The sequence below is a fragment of the Eretmochelys imbricata genome, chromosome 17 (assembly GCF_965152235.1).
Source record: "Eretmochelys imbricata isolate rEreImb1 chromosome 17, rEreImb1.hap1, whole genome shotgun sequence".
In the NCBI taxonomy this organism is placed as follows: domain Eukaryota; kingdom Metazoa; phylum Chordata; order Testudines; family Cheloniidae; genus Eretmochelys; species Eretmochelys imbricata.
The window spans coordinates 18,555,182-18,580,194 of NC_135588.1; the positions used below are offsets into that span (position 1 = coordinate 18,555,182).

General features: G+C 40.5%; 1 protein-coding gene across 3 annotated transcripts in view; it reads left to right on the top strand.

The window, feature by feature from the left end:
• CUX1 (cut like homeobox 1) overlaps positions 1 to 25,013 on the top strand; it is a 398,353-nt gene that overhangs the window by 69,762 nt on the left and 303,578 nt on the right. For all 3 annotated transcript variants that reach the window (XM_077836870.1, XM_077836868.1, XM_077836869.1), the window contains exon 2: positions 4,324 to 4,434. In XM_077836870.1, the coding sequence (XP_077692996.1) occupies positions 4,324 to 4,434 (111 nt within the window). The remainder of the gene's footprint in view (positions 1 to 4,323; positions 4,435 to 25,013) is intronic.

A 25,013-nucleotide genomic window follows, 5' to 3' on the forward strand; every position in this document is an offset into this window, starting at 1 on the left:
CGGTCCTGGGGCCGGTTTTGTTCAATATCTTCATAAATGATCTGGAGGATGGTGTGGATTGCACTCTCAGCAAATTTGCGGCTGATACTAAACTGGGAGGAGTGGTAGATACGCTGGAGGGGAGGGATAGGATACAGAAGGACCTAGACAAATTGGAGGATTGGGCCAAAAGAAATCTGAGGAGGTTCAATAAGGATAAGTGCAGGGTCCTGCACTTAGGACGGAAGAATCCAATGCACCGCTACAGACTAGGGACCGAATGGCTAGGCAGCAGTTCTGCGGAAAAGGACCTATGGGTGACAGTGGACGAGAAGCTGGATATGAGTCAGCGGTGTGCCCTTGTTGCCAAGAAGGCCAATGGCATTTTGGGATGTATAAGTAGGGGCATAGCGAGCAGATCGAGGGACGTGATCGTCCCCCTCTATTCGACATTGGTGAGGCCTCATCTGGAGTACTGTGTCCAGTTTTGGGCCCCACACTACAAGAAGGATGTGGATAAATTGGAGAGAGTCCAGCGAAGGGCAACAAAAATGATTAGGGGTCTAGAACACATGACTTATGAGGAGAGGCTGAGGGAGCTGGGATTGTTTAGCCTGCAGAAGAGAAGAATGAGGGGGGATTTGATAGCTGCTTTCAACTACCTGAAAGGGGGTTCCAAAGAGGATGGCTCTAGACTGTTCTCAATGGTAGCAGATGACAGAACGAGGAGTAATGGTCTCAAGTTGCAGTGGGGGAGGTCTAGGTTGGATATTAGGAAAAACTTTTTCACTAAGAGGGTGGTGAAACACTGGAATGCGTTGCCTAGGGAGGTGGTGGAATCTCCTTCCTTGGAAGTTTTTAAGGTCAGGCTTGACAAAGCCCTGGCTGGGATGATTTAACTGGGAATTGGTCCTGCTTCGAGCAGGGGGTTGGACTAGATGACCTTCAGGGGTCCCTTCCAACCCTGATATTCTATGATTCTATGATCACTTTAGATAAGCTATTACCAGCAGGAGAGTGGGGGGGGGGAAGAACCTTTTGTAGTGATAAACACCCATTTTTTCATGGTCTGTGTGTATAAAAACATCTTCTGTATTTTCCACAGTATGCATCCGATGAAGTGAGCTGTAGCTCAAGAAAGCTTATGCTCAGATAAATTGGTTAGTCTCTAAGGTGCCGCAAGTACTCCTTTTCTTTAAACTATTCATAGCGCTTTCTATTGTTACTCATAGACACTGGACCAGGACATTACACTTTCTGTCCACTGTGTCAAGCTGTCATTTCAGCAGCTTGGGAGTATTGATACATAGTCTCTCATCTCTGCCATTCTCCTTTTTTCCTGGGCATGCCCTGTATGTTGAAGGGTGGCATAGCATGGGTACTGGTTTCTCACCACCAAGGGATTCCTCTGTGCAGAGGAAATTCTCAAGAGGCTGGATCAGCTGCCTTAAAATCTGCTTTATACCAGTAGACTGGCAGAAAGCAAACAGGCCAGAAGGAGCGTCTAAGCTACTGTCTAACTCCTCTACTCTCATAGTGCAAAATAAGATCTTTGTCTGAAGCAGTTCGTCACTTTGTTCCTCTTCTCTAAAATTGGAAGCAAAAAACTGTATTGACAAATCTGCTACTTCTCTATTCTTTTTTTCTAATTTATTACTAATACTACTTAGTAGGCAGCATTTGCTTGATATTTTATCTACTGCAATTCTCTCCAGTGTCATCAGTTTTTCTTCTTGCTTTTAACTTCTGCTTATTTCTAAAATATAGATTTCCAAATCGTTGTCCTTACCAGATTTTATTTATATTTTTGAAAAGCCTTCTGTTTAGCTCTTATTGCTCTTTATTGTAAAGTCTAACCACATTGGTTTCTGTTGCTCTTTTGTCTTGCATAAAATTAACTGGGATGAATTTCAAATGTGGCTTATCCAACTGTTAAGTATTTTCCACTTTTCTGCAATAGATTTCATATACTGTATATTATAGAATTTCAAACCAAAATCTGTTGGACATATTGCCTTAACATTTTCCTTAAAGTCAGAAATATTGAGCAATGGTGGTTGTTTGTTTGTTTGTTTGTTTGTTTGTTTTTTTAAAGTGTTATGTGGATATTTGGATCACTATCTCCAGGATGGTTCCTAGTTCAGATATATCATATTTTTTAGGATTAAATTAACTATGGTCTATATGTAATAGTAAGAAACTTAAGATATCTCTTTGTGAGGAAGTGAAAATTAAGAAAAAAACACTTACATCCTTCTGAGTTGGGTGCTGCAACAGAAAAACCTCAGACCCCGTCCTCTTCTCCCCCACAACCCCGTTGAACTTACAGAATCATGTAAAATATGTGCATGTCAACCCAGTCTATGCCTCAGATTTGTTAAATTAGTTTGAGCCTAGAAGTAACAGAAAAGTGGCAGGATTTACACATGAGAGAACCAATAATTTTAATGCAGATTTCTTTCACAAAATGCCTAGAAAGAGGCTCAAGAGCTAAAATCTTGGCCTTATATTTTTCATCTGGTTGTGTCAATCTGATTTTTTTTTAATTGATATTTGTTTATATCTAAATCTTTCATTCAGTTTCATAGGATTGGCAATTTCTGCCCTGGAGAATAGCAGGGGTTCTTTAGGCCAGGACCAAGGTTTATTGGCAGAGTTATGTGGAGAAGATGGTCCAGAACCTGTCTGCATTATGCCTCACTTTAGCAAGTCAAAATGAAAGAAAATCAATTAAAAGTAAAGAAAATATAGTGCCAAATTCTCTCCATAAATGCATGGATATAGCGCCTGTTGACTTAAGTGAAAATGTTCCACGTATCTGAGTGGGAAAGTTAATATTCTAAATATAACATTTAAATATTGCAAAAGCAAGCAGAGTGATGCAGAATGATTTGAATAGTGTTGGCTTATATGCTGATAAGTGACCCATGCAATGCAGCATGGTTTAATTTGAAGTATGGTGTTGAGTACAGAAGAAAGATGTGATGGTGGATAGTATGTTGAAATCATTTGGGCAAAGCTTGGCAGTAATGTTACGGCTGTATTGGTAGTTCTGTTTACAATAAATTGGTGGAAGTTATTCTGGCATTCATAAAGTATGACGACAGATGAAGGATATTGTGTGTTGTTCTGGTGACAAAACAATCAGCAAAGGGATAACTACAGTTATTGATAACGTCAGGGGGACAAGTTCCAATATGAAGCAGAGCCTGAGGAAAAGATCATTTGATCTTTAGAACAGAAGGAAGTCTCTTATTGAGGGATGTCCCCTAATTTTAAAAATTTTGTATGGAGAAGAAAATAATGATCCCAGTGAGCAGTTTGTGATCTTAAAAATAACTTTGAAGTAAAGCCATCATCGGTTGATGTTGAGGAAGAACTTGTACTTCAGTTATTCAGACATAGCTTTTTCACTCAGAATAACTAAGACAGAGAGTGCTTCCAAAGTCAGCAAACGAAACAGGTGATGTAAGCCATTTAAAAATGGAACGGACTTGGACTTGAAGTAGACACAGGACTGTCTCTAGCTATTCTGGAGCCCTATGCAGCCTCCCCCCCCTGTAGGGGGTGTGTGTGGGTCCCCAGGCCTCCACAGGGGGAAGGGGGTGGCTGGCTTGGGGGGTAGGGGGCCCCCCTCAACAGTGGCGCGGCAGGGGACGCATCACTGCACTTACCACTGCCGGTGAGTGCAGGCCCGGTCCTGCTGCGGTCCTTGTGGGGGTGGGGGCAGAGGCAGAGCAGGGCAGGGGCTTTGGGGAAGGGGCAGAGTAGGGGTGGGATGGGGGTGGAACAGGGCAGGGGCTTTGGGGAAGGGGCAGAACAGGGATGGGATGGGGGCAGGACTGGGGCGGGGGCCATGGGGAAGAGGTGGGGCAGGGGCTGTAGCAGCACACAGCTGAGCAGGGCAGCAGGAAATTTGATGCCCCAAATTTCCTGGTGCCCTACGCAGCTGCGTACTTTGTGTATGGGTAGCGATGGTCCTGAGTAGACATACTACATCAGTTTGATTTGGGGATTATTGTGAGGTATATGTTGCATTAGTTTTGCTTCTGGTATCTTACTATATTACCTTACTATTATATAACCCTAAATGTGTTTGAGAAAATATCTATTTGATTTTCCCACGTGCAAACAACAGTCATTTTTGGTTTCAGGACAGAATTTAAATTCTATAGCACTTAGTGTTTAATTACATTCAAGGGAAGTAATTTCTGGAGGTTGGTATCTTTGTTCTGGAAATTCTTGAGGAGTCGGTATAAAGGCTTATATTTTTATTTATCTGGAGTAAATGACCTTCTCTTCAACTAAGAGCAATTACAATCTCGCTGTTCCTTTTCTTGACAGAGAGAGCTTGATGCGACAGCAACGGTATTGGCTAACCGACAAGATGAAAGCGAGCAGTCTAGAAAAAAGCTTATTGAGCAAAGTCGTGAGTTCAAGAAAAACACTCCAGAGGTAATGTGAAAAGCTACTTCACAGTCATTTGACTTTCTTGATGTAATATATTTTTACAAGTACTTGTAAGTAAATATATAATATAAAAAAACTAGATTGGATGAATGTGATTCAAGGATTTTCTTTAGAGTGTTGCTTAATTCACCACCTTAATTGTTACTGATATATATATGAGGACTCTTTGTTAAGATTGCTTAAGTGTTCTATGATTGTTGAAATATGAATTGAATTTTTTGGGATCTAAACTTGAACACGGTACTTAACATAAACGACTTGTTTACATTTCATAATCTAAAACTCAGAGACATTGCAAAAATCTTTTTTTCTGTGGTAATCCAAACTTTATCACTCTACATGCATGTAGACCCTGGCCTTTTAACTCCTTAAATATAAATCAAGCTGTGCTCTGCATTGGCCCATCTGTTTCCACTGAAGTCAAATGAAGTTTTACCATTGACTTCAATGGGAACGGATCCAGGCCAATGCTCAGCATTGGGGCAAAAGAAAGTAATACATTAGTGGGCAGAAGCGGGCAAAGCTATGGAGGGGGAGAAGGCTGAGTCATGGAGGGTACAGGAGAAGGTGTGAGGCAGAGGGGATGAACATCTTTTCAAAGGCTGATTTCTCAAATAAGTAAAGTGTCTGGAAGTTGATGGAGGATTTATATGTGCATTCTGCGAATTTTATGTTTTTCTCACCTTGCTATGAAGAATAAAACCTCAAATTCCCCAGAATGCAAAAATGACTTTCTGCATTTGTCGGTTTGTTGGCTTATTTGGAGAACTGTCCCTGGCAAATTACTTCACACACTGACAACTGTATTTTTATCAAGCAGAAGCAAGGTGTCTCAGTAAACTTTTAGTAGATTGTCTGGCTGCTCATACTCAGAGGAAAGCCCGGCATTCTTATAGAGGCATTGTTTTCCCACTCCGTTTTTCAAGTCTGTGGCTTGCTTCTGCAGTAGATAAGCAAAACATACAGGTAAGTGAATAGTTTTTAATATGTAAATCATATAGAGGCAGAATTTAAGATTTTTTTAATAAATAATTTTTTTAATAAAAACACAATACTGTAGCCTTTTGTTCACTAATGTTTTCCTTGTCTTCAGAAATAGAGATGGATTAGATCCAAAACAGTGATTTAGATCATCCTCAATATTTGGGGAAGCTTGGATCTGTTCCAACTTTTACAGCTTGGGCTCATCTCTCTTTGTCACTGCCAGATCATATTCTTCTGTGAGCTTGTATAGAGTTCCTTTTTCTCTCTTTCCTCTATTGCTATGATGTCTCCTTTTCAGTCTTCTCTGCTTCCGAACAGGAATTTCATAGTCTACTTCATCAAACTCTGCTTTCTTTGTCAGAATTAAAAAATAAAGCGGGTTAAAAAAAGAGATAAAGGTAACTTATGCAATTAGTGCTTTCAGAGACAGAGGAAGTATCTCAGACGTGACAGGGCCAACCTGTGCTTCCTCAGCTGATTGTTGGTATAGAAGTAATTTTTCTTTAGGTAGGGTCCCTATGGGTATCCCACTTCGGGGGGGTGTGTGTGTGTGTGCACGCGCACACCACACACCTTTGATCATAGATTTTTATTAGGAGTGTCCATTTGGTTTCGCCCTCAGTTCCTTCTCAATTGCCTGGGCCTGAGACAGAGATAGCATGTCCACCTCCATAGCACTTGGGACTCGCCCAGGTAGCTAACGCACTTGCAGTATCCATCGCTGACTGGGATGGCCTCTTTACATGAGAGACAGCATTTAAACCCAAGTGAATTGGGCATGCCCCTCACAGGGAGAATTTCCCTGCAGGGAATGGAACAAGTTTCTGTTACCAAAGAAGTTTTTTTTTTGTCCCCCAAACAAACACACACGCACACACTAAACTAACTACAACTAATAAACCAGCTAGGTAATGTAAGGAGAAGCTCCGTATTTGCCGAGGTAGGCAAGAAGTGAAACTTCTGTCTAGCCCTGAAATCTAGGGTCCAGAAGAACCAAAAACTCAAACTTCAACTCCTCATGATGGAGCGTTCCCCCGATCTCCTTTGGAACCAGGTTGGGACCCTCCTGGCCATCAGTCTTCAGGAATTTCTACCCCCACTTCCACCTCGGTGCAACATTTTCCTAAGAAATAGAAATCCTCAGAGCCTTCCTTCAAATCCTCTCAGAAAACGAGATCTAGTTCCTTCTTGGGGCTTCTCCCTCAAAAAGACCTTGGTCTCCAGTCTCCTCAGAGGTCTTCGAGGCTTGGTACAATAGAGGGGAAACACTTGTTCGGTACAGGGGATGTGAGAAAACAGGGCTCTAGGAAGACCCTGCATCATTGTCTAGGGATGGCACCAAACATAGAAGATCAGTACCATCAACTCTAACTCCTCTCTCAATGCTCTGACCAAGTGTCACGGTACCACGTAAGCCTCCAGCCTCATTGTTGCAGCCTTGAAGTGCCTTATGCCTCTGGTATAATCTGAGAAGGACAAACACTCGGGTACTAAAACATCTGTTGGTACTGCAGGACTTCAGATACCAGAGAGACTTGGTGATGGCTTCTGATCCAGAGTCTCCGTTGCTGACCGGTACCAAGCATATTTCTGTATAGAGAACCTCTTGGTAGCGGGATCCTTTTGCATCCCCAGTACCGTCACACTCTCCACCCACCCTTTCCTCTGGGAGCTCCTTCATTTGAAGAAGAGGAGGATGTTGTTGATGATTTCCCCTGTGCTGTTTCCATTTCAGTGCAAGGTTCCCCAATTATACCTTACGCTAACTGTCTCCCAAAGGGACAGGGAAGATGCTCCAGGACCTTATCAGTCCTGGTGAGAGTAACCCTGGATTCCATCCCATCATATGTATGGGCCTGGCTGGGATGATTTAGTTGGTGTTGGCCCTGCTTTGAGCAGGGGGTTGGACTAGATGACCTCCTGAGATCTCTTCCAACCCTGATATTCTATGATTCTAAATGGCCATATTGGGATCTCTGGGCAGTCTATTGCTGGTAATTCTCTAGGGCCCAGACCCTATCCTATAGGGATGATAGGGAGACACAAGCTTCTCTCCCCCCACCAGCAACAGGAGGAAACATTTGAGGAGCAGGATACCAGGGTGGACAAAGAAGCAATGCCTCAAACTACCACCTTGTCCTCTTCACCAGATGAAGCCTTGATTTTTCCCTCACCTTTGGTGGCTGATGATTTTTGACAGTTCCAGGACTTCGTTAAGCAGGTGGCAGTTTCTCTGAAGATACCCCTAGAGGAGATCAGAGAACCCCAACACAAGCTCTTGGAGATTCTGCACTCTGACGTACCATCTAGAATTGCCCTCCCTATTAATGAGGCTCTGTTGGAATCCGCTAGGACCATCTGGCAAACCCTCTCTACAGTGAAACCCACTTGTAAGAGGGTATCCCTACCAAGGACTCTGAATTCCTCTTCTCCCACCCACCTCGGTACCACCAGTGACAGTAGCCCACCCGGCACAGATGAGGTCTCCACCTCCCCCAGAACCGCCATAGGAACAATCAGTACTGGAGGAATTCCACTGATCAAGGGACCACTGCATGACGGAGGCACCCGAGTTTCAACCCCTCGGTACCGACATCACGGCACTGAGCCTTTGCCGGGCACAGGGGATATTCCTGCAATCATGCCATGCCTCTCCACTGACAAGTTGAGGGGTCAGATAGTGAGCCAAATTGAGATCTCACAGTACTCCTCCCAAGCTCCATAGGAAAGGGTGCGGGAGTGCCACCCATGAGCATCTCTTCCAGGCCCTATGCCACCACAATGGCCATACTGGGACCCTGGGGTGGCAAAACTACCTGCTTTGCGAGCTTCAAGCTTCGTCCAGCGGCTTCACCCTAGACGAAGCAGATATGCCTTCACCACTGTCCATGGCAGATAACTTCTGATTTATCAAGGAGCTGGTGAAAAGAGTAGCGGATACCCTCCACATACCACTGGAGGGAGGTCAGGGACACACACCAGCAGCTCCTTGATATTCTCTACTCTTTATCGTCCTTGAAGATCACCCTTCCAGTTAATGAAGCCATCTTAGACCTGGCTAAAACAGTGTGGCAAACCTTGTCATCTGTTGCCCCAATATGCAAGTGTGAGGAGAAGCAATATTATGTCCCCACAAAGGAATCAGAGTTCCTTTTCTCCGACCCATCACCCAATTCCATTGTGGTGGATGCCGTGAAATCCTGTGACAACACCATTCCAGGGCAAGGCCTTTTGATTGGGGTGGGGGGGTTGGAAGCGCCTAGATCTCTTTGGCAGGAAGGCATATTCCTCGGCAACCTTACAATTCCACATTGTCAGCTATCAGGCGTTCATGGCAAAATACAATTACACAAACTGCAATAAGCTGAATGACTTTATTGATAAACTGTCATCATTCAGGAGGGACAACTAATGGCAAAAATATTGCTACCATCAATCCCCGACACTGCTGACACGAGAGCTAGATCCATCTCTACAGCTGTGGTGATGAGGCGAGAGTCATGGCTCCACTTGTTGGGATTCCCAAAGTAGTTGCAGACCACAGTAGAAGACCTCCTGTTCAAGGGTTAAAAGCTCTTTGCTGAGAAGATAGATGCCTCCCTCCATACCTTGAAGGATTCCAGGGCCACCCTCAGGTCGTTGGGAATCTGTACACCGGGACAAAAGAGACGCTTTAGTCCTGCAGTCCCAATACATATGTATGCAACTCAATTCCCATCATAGCACCATTATGAGCTGCAAAGAAAAAAGGAGAAATACCTGAAGCGCAAGCCATTGGGGAGCCACAATGTTTGACCCAGCCCCCTGCCTCTAAGCACCTCATTTGGTGGGCAGATTGAGGAACTGCAAGACCACTCCCTGCAACTGACTGACTGGGATTATGCACCCATTTGATCACTGTTTGGCAGGGTTCTGCAGTGCCTGGGAACGCATAATGTTGGACAGATGGGTCTTAAAGCTCATCCAATCTGGCTACTCCATCCACTTCATTTCTCTACCCCCTCCACAATACCTGTCCCTACTCCTCTTCAGGGACCCTTCTCCTGTCGTAGTGGACTCTCATGAGATAGATCAGCTCCTCCAATTAGGAGCCATACAACCAGTACCTCATCATCTATGAGGCAAAGGATTCTACTCTTGTTACTTCCTAATAACCAAAAGAAAGGGAGTTTGGAGACCCATACTGGGTCTCAGAGCTCTCAACAAGTTTGTCAAAGCTCAGAAGTTCAAGATGGTCACCTTCTAGATGATCATTCCATCACTGGAACAGGGAGACTGTTTTTTGGCCCTCAACCTACAGGACACCTACTTCCACATTTCGATCCTACCAGCTCACGGTCGATTTCTCAGATTCACTCTGGGACATTACCATTACCAATACAGAGTCCTTCCCTTTGGACTCTCATCAGTCCTGAAAGTATTTTCCAAAGTTCTCTCCGTGGTAGCTGCTCATTTATGCTTGCAAGGGATAATATCCATCCAGGTATGGATAGATAGTCTCCTCAGAGCCTGATCGCTCCAAGAGCTCGTAGAGCCATCGACACTATGATACACTTGTTTACAGAACTGGGCTTACAGATCAACATCCAGAAGTCAACCCTCACACCAGTGCAACACCTAGAATTCATAGGGGCCGACCTAGACACTTTACAGGCCAAAGCCTTCCTACCTCACTACAGTTTCCTATTCTGGTCTTGCTCATAGACACAGCTCAACGCATTGCCCAAATACCAGCCAGACTCTGCTCTCAACTATTGGGGCATATGGTGGCACGCATGGCAGTGATACCACACGCCAGACTCCACATGTGATGGCTCCAACTATGGTTCAGTTAGGTTTACAAACCGCACAGGGACAGGTTGGACAAACCCCTGTCACTACCTACCGGGATGAAAACTGCTTAGACTGGAAAAGGACCCAACCAGTGCATGCAAAGGAATCCCCTTCTCACAGATATCACCATCCTTGCTCCTTACCACCGCCAGATCTCTAATACTGACTGACGTGCATTTAAACATCCTCCTGATGCAAGGCAAATTGTCACCTATAGGGATATCTCTATGCATCAATCTCCTCAAACTCAGAGCGGTCAGAAACGCCTGCGCCCATTTCCTCCTGCTGATAGCAGGATCACGTACAAAGATCTGACCAGACAGCATAGCCTGCATGTACTGCATCAGCCATTGGGGAGGGGGCAGTGGAGGCAATGAGACTATGGAACTGGTAAAAAGAAAAGGAGTACTTGTGGCACCTTAGAGACTAACCAATTTATTTGAGCATAAGCTTTCGTGAGCTACAGCTCACTGAAAGCTTATGCTCAAATAAATTGGTTAGTCTCTAAGGTGCCACAAGTACTCCTTTTCTTTTTGCGAATACAGACTAACACGGCTGTTACTCTGAAACCTGTCATTATGGAACTGGTGCATCTCTCATAACGTCATTTTGTCTGCGGCCTACCTCCCGGGCGTTCAGAGCTCGATAGTGGACAGCCTCAGTCGCAAATTCCTGCATGATCACGAGTGGGAGATGCAGCTGTCAGTACTCCATGACCTCTTCACATGATGGGGAACACCGTCCTTAGACCTGTTCACCACTTACCAGAACAAGAAGTGTCCATGCTACTACTCCAGGATGGGGATGGGACATCTTTGGCTCAACAGTACTGTCATCTGTAACTGATGCGACTCCGAAGTCCTGAAGTCCCAAACCTCTAAAAGGGAAACTGCTCTGAGTCACCTGAAGTGGAGCACCCATAGGGACACTACTCGAAGAAGTTGTTACTCACCTTGTTCAGTAACAGTGGTTCTTCAAGATGTGTGTTCCTATGGATGCTCCAAAACCCACTGTCCTCCCCTCTACTTCAGAGTTCTTGTTATGACCCTGTGGTAGAGAAGGAACTGAGGACAGTTAGCCCGCATGCTCTGGCTAGCCTTGTGGACAGCACAAGGTAAGACAGTGCACGTGCAGGCCCAACTTACACTGCTACCAAAGTCCTTTGATCAGCAGTGCAGAGACGGAGACACACCTACAATGGAGCACCCATGGGGGACAAATCTTGAAGAACCATCTTTAACTGCACAAGGTGGGTAACTACTTCTCTCTTCTGTGATGGACACTGCTTGGGATTCACTAAGAGTGGCGCACCCGTAGGGATGCTACTCGAAGAAGAGGTTACTCACCCTGTGCAATAACCTTGGCTCTTTGAGAGAAATTGTAGTCAGCCTTAGGAAATAGATATCTGACAGAAAAAACACAGGAAAAGGACATTTTAGTCTCTCCAGAGCATAGCATTCTGAGTAGGAAGAATAGTCCTTGGATAAATCTTGAGGAACCAAAGCCTTTGGAGGTTGGGAGACAACTAGAAGGGGAAGATAATTATTTGGGCAGGCTTTTAGCCAAAACTGCAATTTTGAGTCCTTGTTACAAAACCTATCCAAGGCAGTGAAACCATCCCGGAGACATACACCAGGGAAGTACAAGGACTGTTTGCTTGGAATTCCCTCTTTAATCTTTCTTGGTAGCCGAAACTCCAAATATATTGTTGTCGATAACAGTTTTTTTTTTAAAAAAGCAGCTTATGTACAGAATATCTTCCAAGATGAACAAGGTTTGCCTGATCTGCAAATAAATCTACCCTTCCCAACTGAGATTGTTTGAGTTCAGCATTCTGTCTCCTTCCGATTAAGTATGCAGCACAGTCAATGCTGCAGTGGCATTGTGCATTACATGATCCCTTTCCCTCACCACAGATTTGTAGGTGTCACTTGCCGCCCAGCTCCCTGCCCGATGCTGTCCAAGATGCCCTTAAACTCTCCTCAAAGTCTGTTGTAAGTAAGCTAGTGTTTAGAAGAGCCCTGTGGCAGAGGGCCCGTTCTGCTAAACTGTCAGTGAAACTTAGCATACTAACACTTCTATTTCAGGAGAGTAGACGGGGAGGAGAATCTAGGTGAAGCTTTAAAAGATGTACCAGATACCCTATTGTATCTTCCTTTTATGTACCATGTAAATTATCAACTCTGATAGAAAGGTAATATATTTTCACTATATTATGTCTGCATTCCATGGATGCAACTAGGGAGTTGTCAACCACTACTTATTTGTATTCCATTGTGAGCAACAGCTAAGGAGGTCGAAGGTTCAGAGGTTTGGGTATCTAATCATAGAGCTGAAATATATAAATTATTATATGCAAAATCATATGAATTGTCATGCCAGATCAGATCACTGGTCTGATTCTAATCCATGTATCAGACAGTGGTCAGTACCCATTGATTTAGGAAAAGATGATGTAACTAGGAATGGTGCATGAAACCCCTTAGTTACCAGTTAAAGCATAACCTTCCCATAGCAAAAGTTTCTTCATAACTCACATCTGTGGGTGGTTGGCTTATACCCTGAAGCAAAGAGGTTTATCTCTTAAGGAAAAAATATTTTTCCAATGTAATGTAACTAAGGATGTTCTCATCTATATAAATGTCTAATTGTATTTTTAACCCTACAAGGTTCTTGGCCACAAAGTTACCTTGTGGCATTGTGTGTCACAATCATGGAATGTCCCTTGTTCAGTGCTGTTTTATTATTTATGTTGTCCTAGTCTGTAGGAGCCACAGTCATTGACCTGGACCGCATTTTGCTAGGTGCTGTACAAATACAAAACAAACAAAACAAAAGCCAGTCTCTGCCCTAAAGAGTTTACAATTTAAGTATTAATAGAGAAGGTAATTCAGATGCTATTTATTCTAATATTCATTTTTTTGTCTAGCTGTATTATATATCCTTTTAATCATATCCTTTCTAAATAGTCCCAATCGTACTGATTAGTAATTTTTGGCATGACACCAGGGGATTTCCTGATGGTGGTCATTAGGCTGCCCTAGTTCCTGTCCAAATTCCTATGTTAGGTAATTACATTCTGCTTACTTACATTTATTTAACTTATGAAAACCCTATCCAGTGCTCTAGGTGCTTCACAGTAAGTTTAAAAAATGTAGAAAAATAGAAGAAATTCCAAAATACAATTAGATATAAATAAATAGTTGAGCCAAGCCTTTATCTATAAGTAGTAAATGTTAGACTCCCAAGAAAAAAGAGCCAATAAAATTAACCTTATTCAGCCCATTCATCTCTTCACCTCCCCACCTACCCTTATTAAATCCCTGGAAAAGAGAATATGCCTTGCCTTATGCCCAGAAGATTAGCAAATCCAGATTTTGTTGGATCAAAGCAGGGTGGCGTTTCAGAGTAGGGAATTTCATGTTTTCATTGCAGTTTCTGTTAGTACGTGAAGAATACTGTATCAATCTTAAGCCATTTTACAGTATTACTATGTACCATTAATAGCTTTTGTATTCCATCACAGATATGTCTGGACTTTGGTATTGGGGCTGGCTAATCCTCTAACTATAGTCCTAACTATAGTAAAGCATTTTAGAATCCTTTGGGATGAAAGGCCACATTTTTTTTGTTTCCCTCCCGTCTTAGTAGTTGATATCAGATTCTCTGCAGCGGGGATGGAAATTGGTACAGAAGTTAATGTAAGGTGTAGTAGCTATTTTAGGGCCAGAGCTGACTATGATTTTTCCAATTTGAAAAGAGACTTAATTCCTTTTATTTGGGAGGTGGGGTTTGCTTTATTTAGAGCATTATGAGGTAAGACCATGGGGCCTTCGATAGATAGTCTTGGATTGATTTACTTTCTGAATGGGGTAAATTTGGATAATTTAAAATCAGAAAAAATGTCAGTTCAAATTACCATTGGACATCTGTAAAAACCTTTTTGTAGTTTATTGGGCTCTTTATTCTACTTGACAATGAAAGTTAGCTTTGGTGGTAGTGGTTTGGATAGCTATATTCGTGGACCACAAGGTTGCATGATTTGGTCTTTGACAGAAATTTAATTTATAAGAGAAGACTAGAGATTTTTTTTTCTAGGTTTGTATTTAAGATTAAAATGATTTTATTAATATGGATTTCTGTTGTAACTAAGATATTATGCTTGAGACCTTGTTTTTTTTATTAGCCATTCTGAAGTTCCTATATTTATCTGACACAAAAAAAGTAGCAAAACGAGAGGGAAAGAAAGATGAGGAGCAGACCAGCTGAAAATAGTGTCAGATACCGTTTTGTGGTGTGACTTTGTGAGTCATGCAGAATCAGTGTGAGATTTGGCATAAAGGAATTTACCTTATAAAGGAGCTTACCGTCTCATTCTTTAGTGCTTTCTGCTTGCTTGCTTACTTTGATCCCTGGTCTCTTCTAAGGATCAGTTGAAGCACTGATTCCTCATTGTGGCCTTTACCTGTTTCCAGGTTGCATATGTGCTCCATCAGTAAGATTTAGAAGGTCAGGATTACCTTTTAATGCCAAAATTGACATCTGTATATTTATAAAGCTGATGAAAGATCAGATCACAGGGATATGGAAGTATACAGGGGAGCCATTGAGCACAGCTAGCATAGGTGCATTTTCAGAGTAAACAGCTTCAAAATGGTTTGCGAAATAGGATATTAGAAGTAGCCAGGAGACTAAATAAATGAGCACATGAACAGAACACCTTAACACTGATTGTCACGGCCACCTGCTGACCTCATTTCTCTTCTAAATAAATGGAAATTCTGTGGGTGGAAATGTAGTTGCCCTTGGAAAGTACATTGCAATATTCAGTCAGGATTTTAGGAATACATAAGATATATCTGGTTGTTGTTTTTTGCTTTTGTAAAGTCTTAGAAAAGCTCTTTTTAGTCTTACTCTTTTTTGTTTTAATGGAAGCTGCTTAATTTGATCAACTCTGCACCATCCTGGTTGGTGGTTGTTATTCACCTGGGTAAAATCTACAATTTCAGTGTTGCGTTTGTTAATTGAGCCACAGATGCAGCCTAAATTCTACTTTGGACCTGTGCAGTCCTGCTGATGCTGTGAGTGTAAATGAAGGAAGAATCTGTACTATGATTTTTTTTGTTATGAAGGAAAAACTTGTTTTAGTCATATGGTTGTGGACCAAGCTGATCTGTCTAAAAAAGCATCATATGGAATTTGTTTTTTAAAATCTTTGCACAGCTACGTGTCAAGGATTCAAAATATTTTAAAATTAAAAATAAAAATTAGTAAATTGTTGCTTTTCGAGATTACTTAGTTGAGTTACCCAGTCTCCACAGTCAAAGATGGTCAAACTGAACTAAAACAAAAATCTTTTAATTTTTTTTTAAATACATGAGGAAAGGGAGAAGAGGGAGAAAGACGCTTGCTTTAAATCTCTCTTCCCTTTTCCACCAGAGTTAAAAACTTCTATAGATATGTAAGTTTAGTAGAGGGTTTGAATATTATTAGTCATGGAGTATTTTTTGAATCTTGTGGGTCTCTCTTATCACTTTAAAACTTTACTGTTTCCTGTTAAGGAATAAAAAGATAGGAATGAAAGAGTAAGATATGTATTTGCAAGGCCTTAAGGCAGGGGTAGTCAATAAGCAGACCGTGGCCTGAATCTAGACCACCAGATGCTTTTGAACGGACCCCAAAACTTTTTTATTTACTTCTTATTATCCATTATTATTCTCTTTGGAGTCTGGACCTTGACTATACCTTGACCAAAAAGTTTGAACCCTGACAAAAAATAGACTACCCCTGTTTTAAAGTATAATGAATACCTCTACTACCGAATAACTGTGTCTTACTACTGTAGGTGTACACTAGATCATTTAGTCATGCTTTTAAATGTCATTACTGTTTTAATTTTTGTTACTGAATTTGTCTTCTGGACTCTTTTACAGAAGCTGTGTGATTGAGTATGTTAGCTCTCTGAAACTATTTTCAGAAAGTTAGCATGTAGATGTATGTCTTAAAATATTAATTAACAGGTTTGGTGGCACTAGAAGAAAAAATATCTTCTAGCGGAGGTCCTTTATTCAAGGGTTCTTAAACAATATAAAATACTATTGTTTAGATATAAAGTTCACAGATGTTTAGGATACTTATTAATAAGACAAAATTACAAATAGTTGTGAGTTTGCTTAGACAAAGATCTTTTGCTTTTTTTACTTTATTGCAATTGAAGGAGTCAAACAGTACAGCATATGTTACATTCACAGTCGCACTCCCATTAAGACAACCTCAGTTTTTCCCATGCATATTAATCTTCCCCACATTATATAACTCATAGAAGATATTAAAAGAAATAAATAAAAAATACAAAATATGCTCTTGGTACCTAGAGGAAGCTAAGCCAGATTCTATGGTAACCAAAGTTTCTCCTCTTATTTACGGCACATTACTTAATTCCAGCATTGACTCCTGTGTCATGTTGTACTCTCCAGTATATTGGAAGAATGGCATATTCTTTACAATAGCCAATAACATATTTTCTAACATACTTAAGTCCTCGTAGTCTTATTCTTATTTCTTTGCATCTGCTCAGTTTTTCAGGCTTCACGGTATCACTTTTAATTTTGGAAGGGATTTTAGCAATGTAGTCCTGATATTTTTTGCATATACGTTGTCAATTTGTTCATTAGCATAATATATCCGATTCACTAAACTCAGTCCACCTCCAGCAGTGGTTTCTCTTCCAGAAGAAAGTGATCACATTTTTCCCAACAAAGATGAAATGATAGCAAAGGTGGTCAGGAGAAGGATATTGGGATGCAGACCTGATTCAAGAAATACCTTTGGATTTAATAGAATTTGGGAGGACATTTTCATACTGAATATTTGTGTCAGAGATCAGTATTTGTATAGATTGCAATGGGGCATAGAATGCCTAAATTCACTATGTACGTGTTCAATGGCATGTGCATGTAGCTTTGTATTCTAGCAAAAGAACTCCTTTTAATTTTAATTGCAGAAGAGATTAGTCTGGGTTATAGGTTAATAGATAGAAAAGTTTCATTTGAAACATATTTTTCTGCGATTAACTCAGAATATCTTAAATATGTAGACCTTTCCCTTCTGCTTTCTTCACCTTTAAAAAAAATCCTTTGATCACTTTTCTTCAAAATGCTTACACCCGAAAAACCTTCCTCTAAGACTGAAAATGCGGGTGATTGTTTGTCCAGAAGTTATAAGCCTCTAAAGAAAGGGGCAGCTCAGATATCATCGACAACATTTTAAGGAACTTCAGGCAATTAATCACTTCATACTTCATAATTTGTATTTATTCTTTTAAAACCTTTTTTCTGGTTAAATGTAAACTTTTGACAGTTAAGGAATGCACTTTTAGTGATATCCGTGACATCTCCATTAGTATCAGTAGAAGGGTTTGCATTTTCCACTGAGGTCAAGTAGAATGGTGCGATAGTTTTATTGACTTACTGTGGTTTACAGAGGAATGTACTAATAAATAAACATTTAAGGGTGAAGGTGAGTATTGAAGGTGTTCGTCGATTATTCTTATCACTGAACAATGAAATGAATTTTTTTTTCAAAAACTACTTCTCTTGTGAGGGTTTGAGACAGTTATACTTTTTCTTCGCCTTTTTATTGATGAACTTTTGTATCCTGGCCAGGATGAACAGTTGGGGTGGGAAAAGGGAAGATATAAGAGGAATACATTTTCACAGCCAGATCTTGAAAGCGAATAACCTGATTTTGCAAGGCAGTCAGCACCTTCCAGAAGACCTCTAATGCTTCCAAGATTGAGTAAAGGTGTGGCTTGTGCGGGGGAAAAAGGAATGATGTGATTGAGACATGACACTACTTCTATCCAATGCCATATTTAAGGGGAAAATCAAGTTCCTAAATTCATATTGAGGCTCCTAAAATATTGGCCTGACTTTCAAAACGCAACTTCTCTCTCTGTCGCGCATGCACGCCTGCTCACAAACACACAGACACAGCAAGAGGCCTAGTCTCCCCTCCAGTGTGTGAGTGATAGTAGAATAGATAATTAAACTTCTGATTGTATGTACTTTTCTTCTTAGTTTGAGAACAAACATGCTATAAATCTACTTCATTTCATCCGGTGGGACCACCTCAGGGTCATACAGGTGCAATAGTTTAAAATTTAATTGAAAGAACATGTTGTTCTCATTAAACTTATCACATTGTCTGTCATGAACAACTCTTAATGGTTACTGGAAAGAAGAAATTGTGTTTCTTCTAACAACAGATATGTGAAAAAGTCACATCTGCTAAACTAGGAGCAGCTATGATCATATTTTTACTTGAATATAGTAAACAAACATAATGAATGATAGGCTAGGTATCACAATTTTGCAGTTTTCATTTGTCTCTCTGTTTAAAACAAGTGAATTCATTTCAGGAATTTTTTTCATAATTATCATTTTTGGATGAAATGTGGAGAAGCTGAATGTTTGGAAGGAAATTTATTTGTAGCTGAGCTGTGCATAAGTATCTGTTTCCACAGATCATCGTTTGTATATGTCTCACTTGTAAGAAACAAGCCCATTGGTAACCATTTTTAAGTAAATTAAATGACACATGAGAATTAGAGGAGTTGAGAGTAATTTTTATTTTAGAATTCTTTTTGCATTAACACATCTGCAGTGTTGATGAATACATGGAAAAACGAAATTGCCCTTCCATTCTGCTGTGTCTCCAATGTGACAATAAATCAACTTTTTTTCCTTTTAAAATGTCTGGCCTTGTAATTTATGTTTGCATGACCCATTACTAAGTTCGTAGTAGTAGGTGTTTTAGTTGGCAGACACAATTCCAGGGATTCTGTGGAACTTTATTTTTATTACTGAGCTTTTGTTACTGTCTGTAATTAAATGTGGAAATATATATATTTTCTTAATCATGAAAATTAGCTCACTTCAGTTCTGGATCTCTTTCCCAGCAGAAACTTAGCATTAAGTACTCTTCAATTACGCACCATCTTAGATTTAAGAAAGTGGTAGGCAATGTTCCCTCTAATTTTTTACATCCATGTGTGGAATGAATTTTGTTATGTGTACTAATATGGAGGTGATGTGTGGTGGGAGTAGGGATCAGGGGTTCGGAGTGTGGGAGGGGGCTCAGGACTAGGGCAGAGGATTGGGATGCGGGGAGGTGAGGGGACCGGCTGGGGGTATGGGCTCTGGGGTGGAGCTGGGGATGAGGGGTTTGAGAGGGGGCTCAGGACTGGGGCTGAGGGTTAGAATGTGCGGGGTGAGGGCTCTGGGCTGGGGCTGAGGATGAGGGGTTTGAGGTGCAGGCTACCCTGGGACTGTGGTGAGGACAGAGGACTTGCCACAGCAGCCCGGGGGGGACAGCTCCAAGGCCGGGGGAGAGGCACCTCTTCCTATCTGCACAGCCCTTGATAGCCAGCTGCACGGCCACGTGGCCGCAGAGCTTAGAGGGAACTTGGGCGTTAGGCATATTATTTTGTTATATGACAGTTCCTGAAAGAACACAAGAACTACTCTTCATGGTCATGGCAAATTCATGCTACTGCAGTTAAAGTTAAGTGTTTTTATTGGTTTGTTACATATTCAGGTGGTGGTGGTGGTGGTTTTTTTTTTTTAAATATTCAAATCCTTATCAAGGCAGGATGCAAGCAAGAGTTCAATATAATAATCAGTATCTGGACCCTACTATGTGCATGGCCTATTTCTGAACAAATTCACCCAAAGAATAAAACAAGCAAGCAAAACAAAACACAATTTTTTTTATAAAGTCCAAAAAAATACTCGAAAATAGAATAATTAAATGTATACAATAGTTAACTTAGTCAAATTACTACTGTTGTAACTTCCATCTTCCTTCTAAACTGACGAGTCCCATCTGAGGCACACATCTGCCTCTCATGATTGCAAGTCTTGTCCTTACTTAAGATCATAAAATTGTGGTTTTAGAAGTTTTGAGGCACTGACACAGCCGTATTCCCAGTTTTACTACTGCAAACTCAGTTGTGTATGCTCAACATGCACATACACATTTATTGACTTTTCTGAGAAGTTATTTTAGTATGTTGTAACACCTTAGTAATCTTTTGGAATAAATATGGGGTCAGATTCTAGATGTGTGTAATTGCAAGTGTCTAACTGCTTAAGCAAATAAATATCCAATGGGTATGTGCAAATCATGTATTCCTGTGTGTATGGACAGTCATGCGCTCATATAAACACCTGACTTGTGGTCCCAATCACCTGACTTCTATGGGACTACTTGTATGCTTAAAGTTAATCATGTGCTTAAATGCTTTTCTGGATCTGCGCCTAAGTGCTCACATCGGGTATTTATGTGCAGAAGTTAAACACTTGCCAATGTATGCACTCTGGTGTGCAGGCCTAACTTGGAAAATCTGGCCCAATATGTGTTGATTAATTTTAGTGTATTGCTTATAATACCAAACTGGAGATTTGGGATGGGTAAGAGCTGTGTTTATTATGCACACATTATAAAATTAAATTGTTGGATGATGATTTCCCTTGATACTCTGACTTCGCTATATACAAATAAAAATTGTGCAAGCTAGTTCACAGTATTGTCTCATTGCTTTAATAGTTTTGTAAATGGAAAAAACTATCCAAGATATTAAATTGGCTAGTTAAGATGCACTGTAATTACATTTCATAAAGATTTTTGTGTGTTTTCTAAATAGGTTTCCTACTGGGTAAATAATTGTGCCTTTAAAAAGTTATAAAGCTTTATTTCGTTAATGTTAAATCAATTAGTAGGAAAAATGCCTCAGTTCTCTCTTGTAGACACTTATTTAAATAGCTTAAAAGACATACCACTTTCTCAAAAGACTGGAAGGATGCTGTCTCTTGAGTAAATATATGTATTAAGGTAGTTGTTTTATAACCCTCCACAGGAGCTTGTTCTAGCCTAACTACATATTTACCCAATAAACTGAAATGGCTTCTATTGAAGCTGCTGTCTGTCAGGTGAATTATCTTGTTTTATTTTTAAATGTTTTGTAGCCAGTGATCTAGAATGGCCAAAGTTTGTCACTCTTGACTGTCAGATAAATGCTGTGTGTGTATTTTTAAATAATTATCTGGAAGCCCAGAGTTGCTGAAGTAATGTGAAATAGAATGAAATGTACTTTTTCAAAAGAAATTCAAAGAACGATGGTAGGTTATCAAAAACAAGGGAGTTAAATATTAACATTGATGTCTGTCTTTAACCCACAGCAGCATACATACGAAACATAGGCACAGTACACAGTGTAAGAACAATTTTGTTGACTAAGGACAGACTGAAAACAATCACTTGAATTTATTTGCATTTTTGATTTTGTAGCAGATTTAAAAGTGTTTTCTCTAATATTCAGTGTTTTCAAAAGCTCTGTGGAATCTGTTAATTCAGAACTATTTGGACAAAATACTTTCTTCCGGCTGACTTGTATGGTAAGATTCATCCATAGATCTCGGTGTTTTGCAGACAAGCCTCTTAAAATCCTTGAGAGGTAGAAAAGTAATTTTAACATTATCTACGTGTTACAGTATATAAGGCTCTGATCCTGCAATGAGTTGTGTCTTGTTTGACACAGTGATCCTCACTGTTGAGCATATTGTTGAATGTGGCCTAACAGAAAAATCAACCTTAAGTTAATTGCATCCTGGTTATGTGTGCTATCTGGATGAAAAAATCTTAATGAACAAAATGATAAAGACAAAGAAGAGAAAATAGTTTTTGATTGTATGCTGAATGAGTGTTCGCAAATGATCTCCATCTTTTTAAGAGGGAGGGTTTTTTTAAAAACAGAAAACTCTTAAAAAGCACACTTTAAACTGTTACAGTTGTGTTTAGCAAACGATGGTAATGAGAACTTCCAAAAGCTCCTAAATCATTTAGGCTCTGGAGTCCCATTTTCAAAAGTGATTTGAGCACTTAAGAGTCTATATAGGTATGTCTATACTGCAAGTGAAGTTTTGCTTGTCGTATGGATCGGTATACCTGTGCTAACTTTAATCTAGCTAGCACAGGTGACAATCATAATAAAGATGTGGTGGTACGGGCTTGTATTCAGGTTAGCTGCCGGGAACCCTGGCTCTTACGTGGGTTGCTAACCATCACTGAGACCCGTGTCTCCGTATCGTCACTACTGTTGATACCTGTATGTGGCTACCTATACTACACTCACACCTTCGCTTGTACTGTAGACATGCCCAAGTCTTACTGACTTTCAGTAAATCCCTAAGTCACTTTTGAAAATGGGACTTAGGAGCCTAAGACCATAAGAATGGCCATACTGGGTCAGACCAAAGGGCCATCCAGCCCAGTAACCTGTCTGCCAACAGTGGCCATTGCCAGGTGCCGCAGAGGAGTGAACCTAACAGGTAATGATCAAGTGATCTCTCTCCTGCCATCCAGCTCCACCCTCTGACAAACAGAGGCTAGGGACATCATTCCTTACCCATCCTGGCTAATAGCCATTAATGGACTTAACCTCCATGAATGTATCCAGTTCTTTTTTTTTAAACCCTGTTCTAGTCCTAGCCTTCACAACCTCCTCAGGCAAGGAGTTCCACAGGTTGACTGTGCGCTGTGTGAAGAACTTCCTTTTATTTGTTTTAAACCTGCTGCCCATTAATTTAATTTGGTGGCCCCTAGTTCTTGTATTATGGGAACAAGTAAATAACTTTTCCTTATTCACTTTCTCCACACCACTCATGATTTTATATACCTCTATCATATCCCCCCTTAGTCTCCTTTTTTCCAAGCTGAAAAGTCCTAGCCTCTTTAATCTCTCCTCATATGGGACCCGTTTCAAACCCCTAATCATTTTAGTTGCCCTTCTCTGAACCTTTTCTAATGCCAGTATATCTTTTTTTGAGATGAGGAGACCACATCTGTACGCAGTATTCAAGATGTGGGCGTACCATGGATTTATATAAGGGCAATAAGATATTCTCAGTTTTATTCTCTGTCCCTTTAATGATTCCTAAGCCACGTAAGTGTTTAAAATCTTACCCACTGACTTGTGTTCATGTGTGAGCTTTGCAGAACTTTTTTTCATTAACCTGTGCTTAGGCTTGAAAGGACTTAAAATGTCTTCACTGCTTTAAAAAAAAAAAAAGTTAATTCTTAGCTAATTTTGAGTTAAAATAGCAGTGAAGATATGGCAGTTTGGTTTTTTGACTCTGATTAGCAGCTTGAGTTAAAGCCTATAGGGGAACTTGGGATTGAACTAACCCACATTAAAAGTAGAGTTGATGTATCTTCACTGCCAGCCTGGGTTAAGAACAAACTTTTTTTTTTTCTTGCAGTGAAGACATACTCTTAGAGACAGTTATCTGTGATGCCCCTTGATGTGATACATCCATAGTGGTCAAAGGACTAGGGATGAGAGACGGCAAAAAATGTTTTTCTTCAAATAGAGAAAAGATGAAAGGGGGTGGAAGTCTTATGCGGAGGGTGGTGGTGAGTAGGGAGAGTTTCTGATGGCTAGGAGGCAATTGAAGATGCTTGTGCCCCTAAGCGATTTTACACTCACTGTAAAAATTATAGGAGGGACAATTGAGGCCCACTCATCTTTGTTTCATGCTAAGACTGTACAGTACAAGTAGGCACCGAGGGTAAGTACTACAATTAATGTATTCTTAAACTCCGCTATCAACAGACAAGATTTCCAGTTAAAAAGGAGGGGTTAAGAACAATAGGAGTTAAACTACTGTGTTTGTTTTGATGAGATGTCTCCCTCCTACCATTCTTCTTTCATCATATCAGTCTCCTCTGTGGGGATATTTCATACTACATAACAGCTGGTATACTACATAAGCAAGCTCCATTACCAAATAAACTCAGACAGATGACCTAATCATGAAAGGGGAGAGGGGAAAGACCTTGTACGTGACAGTGAACTCAGTAACTATATCAGTCATGTGCAAATTGAAATTCAACCTAATTTAAATAAATTTGACAGTCTTGGGTGTACAGTAGCACAGTACAGCCCTTCAGTAAATCCCATTCTGAACGTAATAAACCCTTAGAACATACCATCCTATTGTAAACAATGCATGTAATTGCCTAAAACTGGATTCATCCATGAAGTTAAAATAAAGACTGCAATACAGGAAATGAAAGGGCACCTAGCTAGGCAAGAGAAGTCACTTTGGAACAACAAATCAGGTAACTAATTGAAGTGGCTTTTTAAATTAATTCTTGATAAAGTAATAAAATAGTTAAAAGAATGTGCTTTCATAGCAGGAAAAAATAAATTAAGCTCACTTGTTTAAAAGATTGTCTGTCTGCTTAAAAAATATATTTTACATGTGTTAAACCAAAACAGATCTCTTAACTTAATAAAAGTAACAGACTTATGGAAGATGCAGAGGTTTCCTTCACACCTGTTTTGTGGTTTACTCATTTACTTTTTTCAGGGATTTTAGGTATTGAAGGAATGAGAGAAATGGTTCTGCTTGTCTTTGAAATAGATGCTGCTTTGATAAGCTTCTGATCTCTGTTCTCAGAGTTGTGGCAGCAGATTCAAACACTCAGATTATAAAATTGGGAGACTGAGATGTAGCCATAAAAACTTCAATCACTTTACTGTCAGATCCAATGCACAGGACATTGCCAGGAGATTAAATGATTTAAAATTAAAGTAGCCTACTAAATTTACCTGCCATGGAGAATCCACAAAAGAACTACCACTTCTAATTCTCAGATTTGTTTCAAATTATTATTTTCTTCAG